This window comes from Melospiza melodia, unplaced genomic scaffold, assembly GCF_035770615.1.
Source record: "Melospiza melodia melodia isolate bMelMel2 unplaced genomic scaffold, bMelMel2.pri scaffold_45, whole genome shotgun sequence".
NCBI classification, from domain to species: Eukaryota; Metazoa; Chordata; class Aves; order Passeriformes; family Passerellidae; genus Melospiza; species Melospiza melodia.
This window is the reverse complement of record NW_026948772.1, coordinates 5,372,676-5,390,202: the sequence shown is the minus strand read 5'-3', so window position 1 is coordinate 5,390,202 and position 17,527 is coordinate 5,372,676. Positions and strand designations below refer to the sequence as shown.

Sequence of the window (17,527 nt, the reverse complement as noted above, 5' to 3'; positions counted from 1 at the left end):
GATCCTGTGGAACATCCTTTGGTGGAGGCTGTGGCTCCAGGTGGGCCGGGGGGATCCCGGGGGACAGGGACCCTGCTGGGCATGAACAGCATTGGACTTGTTGGGAGAAACTGTGAGGGGGAGCTGGGGCAGAGTGACCAACCCAGTGACCTGACACAGCCCTGCTGGGATGTCACACAGCCCTCTGTGATGTCACAGCCTGCTCTGGGATGTCAGACCTCTGCCCTGTAATGTCACAGCTGGCTCTGTGATGTCACAGAGGAAGTATATGATGTCATAGTTCTCAATGACCTCACCTAACCCACTCTGTGATGTCTCAGCCCCCTCTGTGATCTCATGTTACCAGATGACAAATTGTCTCCACCAGCTGAGCTCACACCTGGAGCTTGTTCTCCACAATCCCAGGCCTGTGGAAACCACACAATGCCCATTGTGTGAGAAGGGAACTGGAAGTTCAGCAGCCTCAGTGTCCTGCCAGTTCAGCCAGGCCCACTGGAACATTGGGATCCACGAGCACCAGGAACCACCAGAGAGACCCCCAGGACAGAAGAACACATGTTAAAGGTTAGGGGAAATATGTTAATGATTTGGGGGAAATTATCATTATATACATGTTTAGTCCAGGACAATAAATGAATATGTGTACAAAATACAAAATATCAACAGAAACTTTCCTGCACTCAGCATGCATGGCTTTGGAAGGAGCTGTACCCCGTGCATCCAGCTGAAGAAAGAATGCTGCATCCAAATGCTGCATTGGTGTTAAGGAGTTTTCTGGTTTACAGAATTTTTGGTAACACTCCCACTTCCAAGGAAAGCTCTGTCTGCTGCTGTTCACAAACAGAGAAGGACTGGTGGCAGGTGTGGGGCTCAGAGGCTGCCTGGGGCACAGTGACCATGAAATAATTAATTTTCAATGTTCTGTGAAAGAAGGAGGGGTAGCAACAAAACTTCTACACTGGAATTAGGAAGGGCAGACTTTGGCCTGTTTAGGATGCTGATTTGGGCAGTACTAAATCAGGTACTGATTTTTTTAAGGGAAACATCCCTAAAAACAAAGGGATCCAGGAAGGATGGACACATTTCAAGAAAGTAACCTTAAGAGGGAAGGAGCAGCCTGTCCCAGTATGGCAAAAGATGAGCAGGTGAGGAAAATTACTGGCCTGGCAGGGCATGGAGCCTTTGTGGGAACTCAGGGAGAAAAAGGACCAGCAGCTCAGAAGTGTTTCAGGATGTTGTTAGGTTATACAGAAAGAAGATTAGAGAGGTTAAAGCTCCATTAGAATTCAATTAGAGGTTAAAGCTCCATTAGAATTCAATCTAGTGGCTTCTGTGAAGAAAAAAAAAAGAGTTTTTATTTAAAAATTATAGCAAAAGAATGGAGAAGAAGAACCTCTACTCTTTATTGGATGCAGTGGAGAATATAGTAACTGAAGATAGGGAGAAGGCTGAGCTACTTAACACCTTGTTTGTCTCAATTTTCAATATTAGGATAGGTTTACCTCAGGACAAGTGTTCTCCTGAGCTGGTAGATGGGCACAGGGAGCAGAACAGCCCCTGTAATCCAGGGGGAAGCAGTTGGTGACCTGCTGAGCCACTCAGATACTCACAGTTGTATAGGATCAGATGGGATCCATCCTAGGGGGATGAGGGAGCTGTGGATGTTCCCCAGGCTGCTCTCCATCATTTACCATCAGTGCTGGCTCAGCAGGGAGCTCCCAGAGGACTGGAGGTGCCAGTGTGAGCCCATCCCCAAGAAGGGCTGGAGGGAGGCACTGGGGAACTCCAGGCCTGTTAGCCTGACCTGGGTGCCCGGCAAGGTTATGGAACAGATCACCCTGAGTGCCATCACAGGGCACCCACAGGATGGCCGAGGGGTCAGAGCCAGCCAGCGTGGATTTAGGAGTGGCAGGTCCTGCCTGACCAACCTGGTCTCCTTTTATGACCAGATGACCTACCTGTGGATGCAGGAAATGCTGTGGACGTTGTGTACCTGGAATTCAGCAAAGCCTTTGACTCTGTCTCTGACAGCATTCCCTAGAAAAGCTGCAACCCACAGCTTGGGCAGGTTCCCTCCTCGCTGGGAGATTTAAGAGCTGGCTGGAGGCTGGGCCCAGAGAGTGGTGGGGATGGTGCTGCACCCAGCTGGTGTCCAGGCACTGGTGCTGTCCCTCAGGGATCTGTGCTGGGCCCAGTCCTGTTTAATATCTTCTCTGATGATCTGGCTGAGGGGATCAAGTCCAGCATTCACAAATTGCAGATGGCACCAAGCTGGGTGTGAGTGTGGATCTGATCTGCAGGTAAAGAAGACACAGCCTTAAGCTGCACTAGGGGAGGTTCAGGCTGGACAATAGGAGGAAGTTCTTCACAGAAAGCGTGAGTGGGAACTGGAATGGGCTGGCCAGGGGGGAGGTGGCAGAGTCACTGTCCCTCTCCATTGGCACTTAGTGGCATGGTCTGGGTGACAAGGCAGTATTAGGGCATTGGTTGGGCTTGATGATCCCAAAGGTCTTTTCCAACCTATTTGATTCTGTCATTCTCTGATGATTGGGACACTCTGGGGCTATTGTGACACTGCAGGGCCTCATGGAACCAAGGGGACATTTGACACTGCAGGACCTTGTGTAACCAAGGGGTTTCACCATTTTGTGTGCCTCTGTGCTGTGCCCAGGGTGGCTGCAGGCAGTGCCCCAGCCCTGCTGGGCTGGCAGAAGAGCTGCTCATCAAGAGAAACGTGCTTTTGAAGCTCTGCTTGGTTACCAGGAGCTGCCTCTGTGCCAGGAGCCCAGCCCAGCCCAGAAGGACAGACACAGCACAAGGACTTTAATTGAGCCTCTGGGGCTTTGTGCTCAGGCCCTGAACATCAGTCCCTGAGAGGGAGATGAAAAAACCTCTCCAGAACTCCAAGTCAGAATCCAACTCCAAAGTTTCTTGAACTTTTAATGGATCCCACTGAGGGACATGACTTAGAAAGTGTCCCCAGGCCCCAGGCAGAGCAGAGAACTGAAGGCAGTGATGACAGGTGGGGACAAAAGAGAAGCCAAGTCTTGGTGCCCTGGGCCACAGCAGGGTCTGTGCCACCAAGGGCTGTCAGGAGACACCTTGTCCTGAGGCCCTGGGGCCTCCTGGCACAGCCCCAGCCAGGCTGGGCACTGTCAGCCCCTTGTCCTGCCCTCAGCATCCCCCCCTAGCCCACATCCCAGTGGCCTCAAGGATCTGCTGGAAGGAGTCCCTGGGGAGCCTTGCTCAGCAATGGCCCTGGGGCTCCTGAATAGTCCCAGGGACTGCAGGTTTTTCAAAGGACTTTGGGTTTGGCTTTTGCCTTAGAGCCTCTGAGGGGTTTTTACAATCATGGCTTCCAATTATCTACTTTAATTAGTCTCTGGAGATTCTCCTTCTGTTGCAGCATTCATTGGGACTCATTAATACTTCAAGGTACTTCAGTTATTTTTGGGTACTTGGTGTTTCTCTTTTGATTCAGACTTTGTGAGAGGTTTGTGCAATAATGGCCCTAATCATCTGCTTTAACGAGCCTCTTGAGAGCTTTGTACTGACAGTCAGTGGGACTCATTAATGCTTTGAGATACTCAAGGTTTTTAAGGTACTTTGAATTTTCCTTTCTACACTGAATCTCTGAGAAGTATTTTTCTGCTATCCTCGCCTCCAATTCTCCCTTCCTCAGAGTCCATGAGGATTCTGTGCTGGGATGGACCTCAGTGGGACCCATTCATGCTTTGAGACACTTTGAGGTTTTCTTCTGACTTTGACTCCTGGAAAGATTTGTGCAATCTCCTCTCAGGCCTGGAGGTTCCAGGGCTCAGCTCCAAATGCACCATGGGGCTCATTAGGATCAAGCAAGTCCTGACAAACCACGGCTCTGCCTTGATTTCCCTCTGGTCTTGTCCTCTTCATCAGGAAGTTTTCCTTTTACAGTTATGGAGAAATATTTCAATGAACTTCTAAGAAATATATAATCCTATTTCAAAGAGTGTATTTCATTACTGTTCTCTTTAGATAAGAGGTGATTGCAGCATTCTGTGCTTGATATTGATGTAGGGCCACTCCTAAGGAGGTCTGGCCAGGTCAGAGAAGTTGTACTCTGGAGCTGACCCAGTGTGGACAACCTTTCCTCACATTCCCTAACCCCATGTGAGAAATCATTTTCACTTTCAAAAATTTAAATGTTTTTTTAAGACCTTATCAAAATACAAGTTAAGGGTCTTGATTTTCATATCTTTGATGTGAATTGAGTTCCCTGGTCTGAATCAATCCTGTTTACCGACCCATATTGGGCAATAATTGATTCTAGAAGTGTTTTACTCACAACATTGGCATTGGCTTTCACACTGGGTACCACCTTTACCCAATGAGTCACGTGATCTACTATCACTGGAAAAAACTTCCACCGTTGTACCTGGGGAAGCTCAGTAAAGTCTACTTGGATGTTTTGGAAGGGCCTTAAGGCTAGTTCTCACCCTCCCCTGGGTGTTTTCCTCATGATTTTCTTATTCACTTGTGTACATATCACACACCATTCAGTTACCTGCTTAGCTATTCTGAGAATTTCTATGCAACTCCAATCCCTTCGAAATTTATCACTTAGCACTTGTGTACCCCAGTGTGCTGTTCCATGTATGCCTTCTAGCATTTTCTTGGCAAGGGGGTTTATTCAACTTTTGCCTCCCATCTGCTCATCTCCACTTCCCTTTGTTATCTTTCTTGGCTCCTATTTTAAGGAGTTCTTCCTTTTTTGTCCCACTGAATATAGGGATTTTTTGCATTTTTCTCATGGGGGTTAATACTAATATTAGTTTTTCTATGTCTGATTCAGTTGCATTTTAAGCTTCTAAATCAGCTAAATTGTTCCCTCACGCGTCCTGAGTTGCCCTCTTTTTATGTCCTTTAACATATACCACTGCTACTTCCCTGGTAATTGTCAGGTTTCTAACACTTTAATCAGTCCCTTTCCCTTTGAATTTAATAGCCCCCTCTCTTCCCAAAATTTTCCAAAGATATGCACAATGCCAAAAGCGTATTTTCAGTCTGTATCTTTTCTGTGCTAATATTTCCAGAGTTCCCTTTAGGGCATATAGCTCACACGCTTGGGCTCACCAGATGGAAGGTAACTTTCTCTTTTAAATGGCTACCAACCCTTCATGCACTATAGTGTACCCTGATACCCTGTGCCCCTTTATTACCCGTGCAGATCCATTGATGCACAGTCATTTCCCTCCTTGGAGTGGTTGATCTGTTAGGTCCTCTCTTACTCTAGTTTGATAGTTTATAACCTCTAGGCAATTATGTATTAGTTCCTCACTTGGTTCTCCATACAAAAACTGGGCAGAGTTGAGTTTGTTACTCACTATTAGCTCTAAATCATTATGTGTTAGGATCACTTCATAATTTAACATACAGGAATCAGTGAGCTATTTTCAGCCTTTTGGCTTAGGATACTTCTAACTGAGTGTGGGGTATATATTTTCAGTTTTTTCCATAACCCTAAAGGTTAATATCTTGGTTTGAAAAGACAGGTGTTCACTACGGAAGTCAGGAGCCTCCCTTGAAATGGAAAATGTAAACCCACCCACCTCATAATTACAATAATTTTTAAATTAAGAGGCTCTTAGTCAAAAAAATTGTAATAGGAATAACAGTTCTTTACTAGGAAAACTAAAAATACAAATGTAATAGTACAAACAAACAAAAAAACCCCAACCTACTGACAGAGTCAGAATTCCTGCTGGTCAGGGTGTTGGTAGCGGTCCCATTGAATGGTGGCTGCACTGCTCCTGCAGTGACAGATGTGGTTCTGTTGGAGCAGGGATCCTGTAAAAGGGTGTAGTTTTCCTCTGAAGGTCCAGTGTTGGTGTAGATGGGCCTGATTTTTCTCTGGGAATCCAGTGGAGAAGAAAACTGCTTCTCTGGGAATCCGCTGCGGAAAACGCAGCTTCTCTGGGAATCCATTGGAAAGATTGTACTGGTGTCCCAAAATCTCAGATTATATCCAGGTAGGAATGCTTGGCTCCTCCCTCTGGGTGGAGCATCTCACAATGGGATGATGTAAATTTTGATCAGTCATGCAGTGACACTCATGGCCCATTAACAGAAGATACCTCCCCAGAGGGAGGATTGGTTTGTAGAAGAGATAAAGAAAACTGCCCAATTAAGACAACATAACTGCCCCACCTCTAAGAGATAGGAATAGAATACAACCCCAGCTGCAGTCTCACTTCCTCGGCCACTGGAGCTGACAGGTCCGGCTAGCCACTCCTGGAGTAACCGGTGGAGACTGCGAATTCTGCCACTCCCAGGTTCTCGGCGAGAATCCCTGAGTAGTGGCTCCATCTGCTGTGTGGTGATGCAGGCGAGAGCAGGACTTGCGAAGTGCTGAGGCAAAGGAAGGAAGGAGTGGACATGTGTGTGGAAGCCAAGGTGCTTTCTTTGACCCAGGTGGGGCCAGTGATGGTGTCAAGTAAAAACCATTAGGGAGGTACTTATAAAGGGCAAAGGTGTAACAGACGGGGACACGAGGGACCAATGAACAAAGCCCAGGGATGGAACGAGGGACACACAGAACCAGTAGGAAGGGCCCAAGGGAGGGAAAAGGCTCAGGGGACAAATCATACATTAGGTACAGGAAGATTGACATAGAAATTTCTAGAAAGGAAAGGGGGTTGGTATAATGATTGACAGGTAACTGGTGGAAGGAACAAACTATGAGGAGGGAGAACGTGGGGGGAACCAAGGGTCAAACCAAAATTTAAACTTATAAAAATAACCAACTTTACAATAAACCCATATAAAACACACAATGCTACACCACCTACATCTTTCAACTTAAAACATTTATAAAAGTAGCAATTTCAAGTACTGAGCTCTTTAGTTTTGTTTTTTTCTACATGCTCTAGTGGCCCCCTTAAACACTACCTGTGGGACCTGACCCTCCTTCCAAAGAGGATACCTCCTCTTTTTATTCTTAAGTTCCTCCAAAATCTACTTACCCATCCAGGCTGGGCATTTACCTCATCGACTCGTCTTTTGGCACACAGGGAGAGTCTGTTCCTGTGCCCTCAAGCTCTCTGTTTTGAAGCATGCCCACCCTTCCTGAACTCCTTTGTTTTTAAGGGCTGCTTCCCAAGGAACTCTCTGAATAAGTGTCCTGAATAGGCCAAAGTCTGCCCTATGGAAGTCCAATGTAAAAGTCTTATTGATGTTCATTCTGATTTTAACAAATTTTGGGAACTCTATAATTTCATTATCACTGTTCCCCAAGCGACCTCCAACCATCACATCTCCCTCCAGACCATCTCTGCTTGCAAACAACAGATCTAACACAGTCCCTCCCCTGCTGGGCTTACCCATCAGCTGTGACAAAAACCTTGTTCTCCAAACCCTCTAAAAATTTCCTGGACTGCCTTTTTTCAGCTGTATTGAGCTCCCAGCAGATGTCTAGCAGGTTGAAATTGCCTACAAGAACAAGGGCTGATGATCCAGAAACATTCTCTAGCTGTTTATAGAATGAGTTGTCCAGCTCTTCTTCCTGATTGGGTGGACAATAACAGACTCCCAGTAGGATGTCAGCCTTGTTGGCCTTCCCTCTAATTGTCACCCATAGTTATTCAGCTTCATCATCGTTAGTTTCAATACCTGTGGTGTCCAAAGCCTCTCTGATATAAAGGGCCACCCTTCCACCTCTTCTCCCTTTCCTGTCTCTCCTGAAGAGCTTGTAGCCATCCAGTGCAGTGCTCCAGCCATGTGAGTCATCCCACCACATTTCCCTGATGGCAATTACATCACAGCTCTGCTGTTGGACCATGGCTTCCCAGCTCTTCTTATTTGTTACCCATGCTGCATACACTGGTATACATCCACCCCAGCTGGGCTGATTTCACTCCTAACTCAGGCTTACCACTATTGGGCCTGCTTCCAGACAGCCCAGCTGCATCCCCTTCCCCCTTCAAACCTAGTTTAAAGTTCTCTCAAGTTCTGCCAGTTCATGAGCTAAAAAGCTTCCATCCTTAACTGAGAGATGGAGCCCATCTGGTTCCAGCAGGCCAGGCGCTATAAAAGTTGCCCCGTGATCAAAGAATGCAAAATTCTGTCCATGACACCAACCCTTGAGCCACTGCCTTAGGTTGGAATTGGGTGTGTGTATTCTATTCCTATCTGTGGAGCAGTTGTCATCTGTTAATTGGGCAGTTTACATGTCTCTTCAACAACTAATCCTCCCACCAGGGCAATATCTTCTGTTAATGGGCCATTGAGTCTCATTGCATGACTGATAAAATTACATTATCCCACTGCGAGAAGCTCCACCCACAGTGAGGAGCCAAGCATTCCTCCTGGATATAATCTGAGATTTCGAACACCACAGTGACTCTTTTCCTACTGGATTCCCAGAGGAGCAGCTTTCTTCTCCGCTGGATTCCCAGAGGAAGATCAGGCCCATCTACACCACCACTGGACCTTCAGAGGAAGACTACACCCTTCCAGAAAATCACTGCTCAAACAAAAGCACATCTGTCAATCAAGGAGTACTGCAGCCACACTTTATGGTACTTCTACCAACACCCTGACCCACAGGGTGTCAGGTAATATTTTGACCCTGCCAGCGGGTTTTTTTGTACTATTGCACTTTTAATTTTTTATTTTTAATTTTCGTAGTTAAGAACTGTTATTCCAATTCTCATATCTTTTCCTGAGAGCACCTTAATTTCAAAATTATAATAATTTGGAGGAGAAGGTTTTTCCAGTTTCCATTTCAAGGGAGGCTCGTGCCTTCCTTAGTGGACGCCTGTCTTTTCAAACTGACACAATGCCCTGGGAAACTCAGGTAGGTGAGGAGGAAGTCAGTGCCCCTTTCCCCCTCTCTCCTCTCCATCTCCCAGCCCAGCATGGCCCCTGGCTGTAGGACAACCCTGCTGCCAACCCCATCCTTCTGGGGATGCACTGTGGGGATCTCCTTCCCCTTCCCTCTGGCATGGAGGGAAATCCCATCCTCTCCTTGTCCTTCCTCCCCCAGACAAGGACCTGAGGTTGGAAACCAGGGAGGACAAATCTCCATGGCAGAACCTTGTGGAAGAGAAGCCCTACAAGTGCTTGGAGTGTGGGAAGAGCTTCAGGAAGAGCTTATACCTGATCAGCCACCAGATGATCCACACTGGTGAATGGCCCTACAAGTGTGGGGAATGTGGGAAGGGCTTCAGCTGCAGATCCAATCTTGTGACCCACCAACACATCCACACTGGGGAGAGGCCCTATGAGCACCCCAAGTGTCAGAAGAGGTTTCAGACCAGTTCCAATCTCCTCCTCTACCAGCAGATTCACACCGATGAGAGGCCCTTTCAATGCCCCAGCTGTGGGAAGGGCTTCTAGCACAAGTCTCACCTCACCATCCACCGGCACATCCACACTTGGGAGAGGCCCTACGAGTGTCCCCAGTGTGGAAAGAGTTTGTCCATGAGCTCTCACTTGACCAGACACCAATGGAATCACCAGTAAGGGAAGCCCTGCAAAGGCCCCAATTGCAGGAAGAGCTCTGTGCCCTGCTCCAGCTCCATCCTCCATAGGAGGATCCACGTTGGGCAGAGCCCTGGTGACCTACATTCAGTGATCTCTGCTGGGAGGACACAAGGCTGGTTATCCTTTAGGTTTTGCCCCAGTTTCCTCTTGATTTTTCCTTATCACTTAAAAACACCTAAAAAAAGGACTAAAAACAAAGAGATATATCAAAGATGTTGAAAGTTCCATCAGTTCACAGTTACTTGAGCAGGAATTTATGGTTTTTGAGACATATTCTGGAAGATTTGTGGGGTCTTGGGGGACTTCAGGAAGTGTTCTCCATATCTTTGCACTACATCACTACAGATGGATTGATCTGTCACCTCAAAATGACTCAGTCCCACTGAAAACACCTCAATCTTACCCCCAAGGGGCTCAATCCCATTACAAATTGCCTTGTTCTGACCTCAAAAAAACTCAGTTCCATGCTCAAATTACTCAATTTCACAGCCTCCAGGGTGACATGGGATTGGATACAGACTGGGAGAAGTGGGATCCAAATTTGATGGTGTGGGATTGGGATTGTGGGGGGCTGTGTGTGTGGGATGTATTTTGATAGTAAATAAAACTTTCAGAACTATTAGTTTCTGTCCCATTAATTTTCCATCAGTTCCAGTTCTGGTTTTCAGAGTGCCACCTTCTAAGCTGATTGGGTTTGTGTCCTCCTTTCCTCTCTCCTGCCTTTCTTTGCCTGATCTGCTTCTCTCTCAGTGTGTCCCTTGACCCAGGGCAGCTCCCACCAAAGACCCTGCCCTGATTTAATTCCCAATCCAGGAGCTACAACAACCATGGGTGAAGTTATGAAGGCTGGCAGTGAAATGTCACTCTAAGATCTTGCTCCACTTGGCTTTTGGCTCCTTCTTAGGAGCTTTGCCTTCAGAGACAGGAACATCTTTTCCTGTCTGGGAACTGGAATCCCAGCCGCTGGGAGTGTGTGCCATGGATCCCAGAAGGGCATTCCTGAGGCTTCCAGTGTGCTGCTCCTGCTGTGCCTCCCAAGGACCTGTGCAGGGCCAGGGGACAAGGCCCAGCAGCTCTGTTGGTTCTGCAGTGCCACAAGGGCTCCTGGTTCCATGAGTTTCCTTACTGCCAACAGCAGTTCCTTGGTTCCCATGATGCCTTGCTGTGTCACCATGGATATTTGGTGCCATGAAGTTCTTCAGTGTCACAATGGCCTCCCTTGCTCCATGAGCTTCTGCAATGTCACAATGGACTCCTTGGATGGGCAGTATCACCATGGACCATTGGCTCCATGCAGCCCTGCTGGGTCACATGGACTCCTTGGTTCCATGAGGTTCTGGAGGTGTCTCCATGGACTCCTTGGATCCACAGTGTCACTGGATCCACGTGGCCCTGCTGTGTCACCATGGCCCCTTGGTTCCATGTCACCCCAGGGTCACAATTGGCTCCTTGCTTCCACATCACCCCCTTAGTGCCAAAATGGCCCCTTTGTTCATGAGGAACACAAAAGTTTTGTACAAACATTGAGTAAATCCTGCTGAACACACCTGGGAAGATCTGTTTGCATTCAAGAGAGAGGTTAAAGGTGAGGATGGCACCAGCAGTTTCCATCTGCAAAAGAGATCCAGGGAAAGGGCAAGGACAGAGAATACAGCTGCAAGACTCAGAATTCTGCTTCCAGAGATCATTTCTGCTCACAGAGATTCCAGAGATCATTTCTGCTATTCCTTGGAGAAAGGCTTTCCCATTCAGGGCAGCTTGGGCTGAGCAGGTGGTTTCTGAGTTGGGTTCATTCAAGAAACCTGCACAGGCTTTTCTATTCTTTCCTTCTTTCCTCCAGGAAAACTTCTCCTGGGCCTGTGTGCAGGCAGAGCCCTGAGGAGAGCAGGTGGGACATGGTACAAGGGGCTGGGACATGGAGCTGCAGAGCTCAGGGGACAAGGTTCTGCTGCAGAGCACAGGGATGTGAGTGCCAGGTGGACCATGTCAGACATGGTGAGGTTTGGGGTGAGGAGCAGCTTGTCCAAACAGGGTTAGCCCTCAAGGGGCTCATTCTTCTCTGTGCACAGACCTCCTAAGGAGACATTCAGCATCAAGATCACCTGGGAAATGCTTTTATGAGCTCTTCTTTGATCTGGAAAATAAAAAAAAATACTCACTTGTTTAAAAAAAAAAAATGTCATGAGGTGTATTTTGAAATCTTCCTCCTTAACAGAACAACAAACTGACTCCAATCAGCTGCACAAGCCCTGGAGACTTGAAAACCACTGAAGGAAGGGAAAGAGCCCCCGAGGGCTTTCTCTATTTTATTGATTCCCACAGTGGATTTGGGGCTGAGTCCAGCACCCTCAGGCATTGAGAGAAGGCTGAAGAAGTGGCTTAAGGAGTCAGAAGCAAATCTCCAAGTCCCTTGGAGCATCACTGGGCCCCACTGAGGGCAGGGAGTGACAAAGGCTCCCCAGGGACTGCTGAGAGCAGATCCTTAAGAGCAGGATTGCAGGCAGGCAAAGGCTCAGAGCAGGGAACTGCAATGCTGAGCAAGGCCTGGGCTGGTTGGGGGAAGCAGAAAGGCCAAGCCCTGAGCCCAGCCTGAGCCAGCAGGGCCTGTCCCTCACAGGTAGCTCAGGGCTGTTTGTGGGGCAGTGGGATGTGAAGCAGCAAGGACAAATGCCATAAACCTGTTTGACACTGCAGATCCTCATGGAACCAAGGGGCCAGTGGGACACTGTGGGGCCTCATGAAAACAAGAGGCAATTGTGAGCCTGCAGGACTGGAACACCCCAGAACACTGAAATGCTGGGGGTAACCAAAGCTTCCTTTCCTTGAGTTTGGTGCACTGGAGAAACATCAACCAGATATTCTCAACACAGACAGATGTTAAAGAATATTCTTGGTAGCAAGGGACCCACAAGCATCATCAAGTCCAGCTCTTAAGTGAATGGCCCGCACAGGGATTGAACCCACAGCCTGAGTGATACCAGCACCATGCTCTGACCAACTGAGCTAAGAGGTCAAAATTACACCAAATTTTACTTGCAAAAGATAGACAATCAGGGAACTTGGGCAAAGCATTTAATACAACATCCACTTCAACAAAAAACTCTTATCAAAGCATTAACTTCATTAACTTAGACCATTAATCTAAAAACCTTTACCCTTAAGATGTTAAGTTACCCAAAAATGTTCCAGGTAAATAGGATTAGAAGGAGAAGAAATAGAGAACAACAGAAAGCCAGAAGATCTATAGAAAGACACGCACATAGGTAACAACTGCACAGGTTCCAGCCTCAATAACAAAGGAACCCCAGGGGAAGGCAGGACCCAGACCCTGGGCTGGCCTCGTGCTCCGGCTTTTAACACCCTGGGCTTTCATGGGCCCACCCCTGGGGTGGAACTGCCAGTTCCTTGTCCAATGAGAGCCAGGGTAGGCACCAGCTGCTAGTGTGTGATTGATTGAGAGCTGGGCCAATCAGAGGTGGGACAGGATACCCCCTGCTGTGTGATTCACAGCTCTGCCAGGCCAGGGGCTCTGTTCCACCACAAACCAAGGCCTGACCTGGACCTGGCCCCACAAGGGCATTCCGAGCATCCCAAGGTGTCTCGGGACATTGATCTCATCCAGCCTCTGACAGGGACCACGGTGACACTACAGAAACTGATGGAATCAAGTGTCAGTCATGACAATGGAGGTCCAAGGAGACTATGGTGTGAGTATGGAAGCTCATATGGAATCAAGGAGACCATTGTGCAACTCAGGGGCCCTATAGAAGCAAGGGTCAATGATTAAACAGTGGGGCCCATATAAAAAAGGAGCCATTGTGACACAAGGGGCCGCATGAAGACAAAGGACCCTTGTGACTCTGTTGGGGCTCATGAAACCAAGAAGCCATTGTGACATTGCAAGATCTCATGGAATCAGGGAACACTGTGTCAATGTGGGGACCCATGAAATCAATGGAACATGGAACAGGTCTGCCTAGTTTGGACTCCTGGGGGCTGTCAGGTCCCACTGAATCTGACATGTCAAGGGCCACTTCCCATCTGGTTGTAAAGCACTGGCGCTCCGGGCTTTCCTTCCTTCCTATGGGAAAGAACTGTCTTTCTTGGCTAGGCACCCATGGCCAAAATTGGGATTCTGCATCTAAAATTCTCTATATCCAAGGGTTACTCCCAGACAAAATCTGCCCATACAGTCAAGTCTGGCTAGACTTGGCCTCTGGTGACTGCCTCTCATCTGCCCCTGCACCACTGCGGCTCACTTGTTTCACTTGTTTCCTTCCTATGGAGACCATTGTGACACTGCAGGGCATTGTGGAACCAATCACCATGGTAGCACTGCAGGCCCTTGTGGAACCTGATACACTGTAGGAACTTGTGGACCAAGGGGAACATTGTGACCCTGCAGGGTACCATGGATCCAAGGGGCCACTGTGACACTTCGGGGCCTCATGGATCCAAGGACATCTTTCTGTTCTCTTGGAACCAAGACCATGTGGCCCAGTTGAGCCGCACTGTCCCAAGAGGTCAGTGTGAAGCAGCAGGACTTCGTGAAACCAAGAGACCATTGCTGCATTTCAGGGCCTCATGGTGCCAAAGGGCTGTTGTGATCCTGCAGGGCACCGTGGATCCATGGAGAGCATTGTGGCATTGCAAGGCCTCATGGAATCCTGGAGACCACTGTGACACTGTGGGGCCCCATGGAACCAAAGGAACATTGTGGCCCTGCAGGGCCTTGTGGAAGGAAGGGGCCATTGTGACACTATGGGAACTTGTCGAACCAAGGGAACTGTTGCACTACTGGCCCCAATGGAACCAAGGGACCATGATGACACAGCGGGACTTCATGGAATCAACAGACCATTATGACATTGTGGGGCCTTGTGGAACCCTGGAGACCATTAAGATCCTTAAGAACTTGTGTTAACATGGGGCCATTATGACACCTGAGGGCATCATGGAAGCAAGGGAATCATTGTGGCACTGAAAGGCTTCATGGAAGCAAGGAGCCATTGTGACACTGCAGAGCCCTGTGGAACCAAGGGAGCATGAAATAGATGTCGCTGCCTTGGTCTCCCAGGGGTCACCTAACAGGTCTGGCTGACTTTGGAATGTGGAAGGCCACTCGCATCTGTCCCTGAAACACTGGTACTCTGGGCTTTCCTTTGTATAGAAAATAACTGTCCATTTTTTCCAGGCATCCATGGCCAAAATTTGCATTCCACCTCCAAATTTCTGTGTATCCAGGGATTGCTACCATACAAAAGCTGCCAGGACAGACAGGTCTGGCTGGTCTTTAAATCTTGAGTGCCAGAACTCACTTGTTTTCCAAACACTGGGAAAGGGCTGTGTGCTTTTCTTTGTATGGAAAAAAAACAATCCTTCTCTGTGGGATCTCAGCACCTCAGGACTGATGTGCAGAGTGACCGAGACCACCCTTGGGGGGCTCAGAGGTCCTGGAATGTTGCCAGAAGTGTCTGGTGGCTGGACTTTGATCCTACACGGGAGACGACACCTGTATGAGGACTGGAGGATTTCACTGGGGTAAATGGTGAAGGGATAAATTAATTAGAGTGTGAAACACAGGGTTTAAGATTTCTGTACAGGGGGGGTCTAAAGAAGTAAGATGGAGGAATTGGGGCGTGTCCTGTCCTTCTTCTTCTTCTTCTTCTTGGCCTCCATCTTCTGTGGTGATGTTGGCACTTTGGGATTGGTTATTACTAAAGGTGTACTGGTCAATAAGGGTAAAAGGTATTGGGGGAAATAGGTAAATATTGTATACGTAGTTTTGAGTATAAAGATAAGTGACCGTCCCGGGGGCGCTCAGTGTGCTCATGGCTGGCTTGCTGTGCAGACCTCTGTCGGGCCGAGAGAAAATCTTTTAGATAAATAACTAATAAACACTGAAGACCGAGAAAAAACCTGAAGCCTCTTCTCGTCCTTTGGAGCGCGGGCTGCCGAAGGCCACCCCGGGCCTTTCCAGGTCATTAAAACAGCTGAGAAACCGACACTTCTCCAGGCACTATGTCTGAAATTAGGATTCCACATTCATAAATTTGAATATCCAAGGGTTACTCCTGGCAAACCTGCCAGGACAGACAGGTCAGGCTTGCCTTGACCTCTGGTGGCATTATTATCATGTTTCTAGAGTCCCACACCTTCTGGGTGGTTTTCTCACAAGAAGCTCTTCACAGCAGTGTTGTTCCAGCTTCTTCATCAGAGCTCCCCCAAAGCTCTCCCTGACTGTCCAACCCACCCCCTTTTATCCCAGTTATCTTCATTAGCCACAGCTGCCACCCAATTAAGGACATCACAGCTGAAGCCCATTTAGAACAACTAGGATCGGGGCAAGGCCACTTATGCAATACATATATTTTACTATGGCCAAAAGCCACCTATACAATACATACTAAGATTCAATGGCCACCTATAGGTGGCCACCATTCATCAGCTCCTGAAACATGGCGGCTCCATGGTTCCCTTCCTATGGAGACCAATGTGACATCTGGGAGCCTTGTGAAATGGAGGGGCCATTGTGACACTGCAGAGCACCATGGATCCAAGGGACAATTGTGACACTGTAGAGCTTCATGGAACCAAGGACATCATTGTGTCTCTGCTGAGCCGCATGGTCCCAAGGGGCCAGTGCAAATCAGCAATGTAGGAGTTAGCCTGGCTGTAACGCAGAGTGAGTCATATTTTACCCCAGAAGAACTGAGAGTGAGGTTCTATCTAAGAATCATTAGTTTAATTTAGGGTGAGCTTGAGTGTTCCCCCATAAGTCTTTAGTGTTGTTATGCTAAGTTGTCCAAGTTCTATTCCCCTATTTGTTTATTGGTTACTTGTTTCTTCTATATGGTTTTTGTTCTAGTTTTCTAGTCCCAATGTCTATGTTGTTGCTTCCCCATTGTCTCAGGTATTAAGATCCTGCCCCTCATACTGTGCTCGACTTCTCCATGTTTATTGTTTTTCACCCTGTTATTAAAGTTCTTTTTGGGCAACTCTATCGAAACCACTCCTTTTCATTTTTACCACTCTCACCCTGAAGTCAGGGAACCAGAGAGGCACCCACCCTCATTGTGACATTTGGCGCCCGAAAAGTAACCCTGACATTCAGGGCTCCCTGTGTCAGTCACATCAGCTGGGGTTAGCTGATGGATAGGCCAGCGCTCCCTAGGATTTTGGATTGTGCCGGGCCCGGTGGATTCATCGTTGCTTCAAGGGACCTTGCCCAGGATCTGCACCAACAACGACGGTTTCACCTGCATAGGATTGCAGGTGGGTTTGGGGAAATGCAAGACATTTATTGCCCATTTTGCCACTATGTTTTTACATTATGGACCCAAGTCCCATTATTAATTTGGGGTGTTCCAGTGGCTCTTCCCCATAAGGCAGAGACAGAGAAAAATGGGCAGCCAGATGTCTAATGTAGAAAGGAGTGTATATGGATGCTTTCATTCTCACTGATCATGACATATTATTTTCAAAGAATGAATTAAAATCAATCATGAGGTGTATCATTAAAAATTTTCCAGATGCCTCTGCTGACGAAATCCATACCACTGAATTTTGAGACTCAGTGGGAGTTAAACTGTACAGCCATTTGATCAAAAGGGACCCCACTGCACCCCGCATGCTTCCCATTTTCCATACCATTCTTGAGACCCTTCACCAGCAAGCAGTGTGTTGAAAACTCTATCTGTTGGTCACTTCTAACTGGGGACCCCCCTTCAAACCTCCCTTTCTCAGACCTTCCACGATGGTCCAAGATGGCGATGGCCAGGCTGTCGTAGAGCATCATGCCCTGGAGAGTCAAGATAGAAGGAGCCTGAACGTGGCTTAGGAGCCTGAGCATCCTCCTTCGGTCTTGGCTCCTCCACTTCCTGCTACCACAACCTTCTCTCCTGAACTGAACAAACCTCCAGACTCGACCCCAAAAACTGTGGGTCATGCCCCAACTGTCAATCATCCTCTCCACTCTGGGCCATGCCTCCACATAAGGAAGGAG

At 47.9% G+C, this 17,527-nt stretch overlaps 1 protein-coding gene across 1 annotated transcript in view; it reads right to left on the bottom strand.

Moving 5' to 3' along the window:
* Window positions 1–7,354: 7,354 nt before the first annotated feature.
* Window positions 7,355–17,527, bottom strand: part of LOC134434645 (olfactory receptor 14J1-like) — a gene marked incomplete at its 5' end in the record, with an annotated part of 206,587 nt that continues 196,414 nt past the window's right edge. Inside the window, 2 exons of the mRNA XM_063183289.1 lie at window positions 7,355–7,467; window positions 17,173–17,323. Coding sequence (XP_063039359.1) covers window positions 7,355–7,467; window positions 17,173–17,323 — 264 coding nt within the window. The remainder of the gene's footprint in view (window positions 7,468–17,172; window positions 17,324–17,527) is intronic.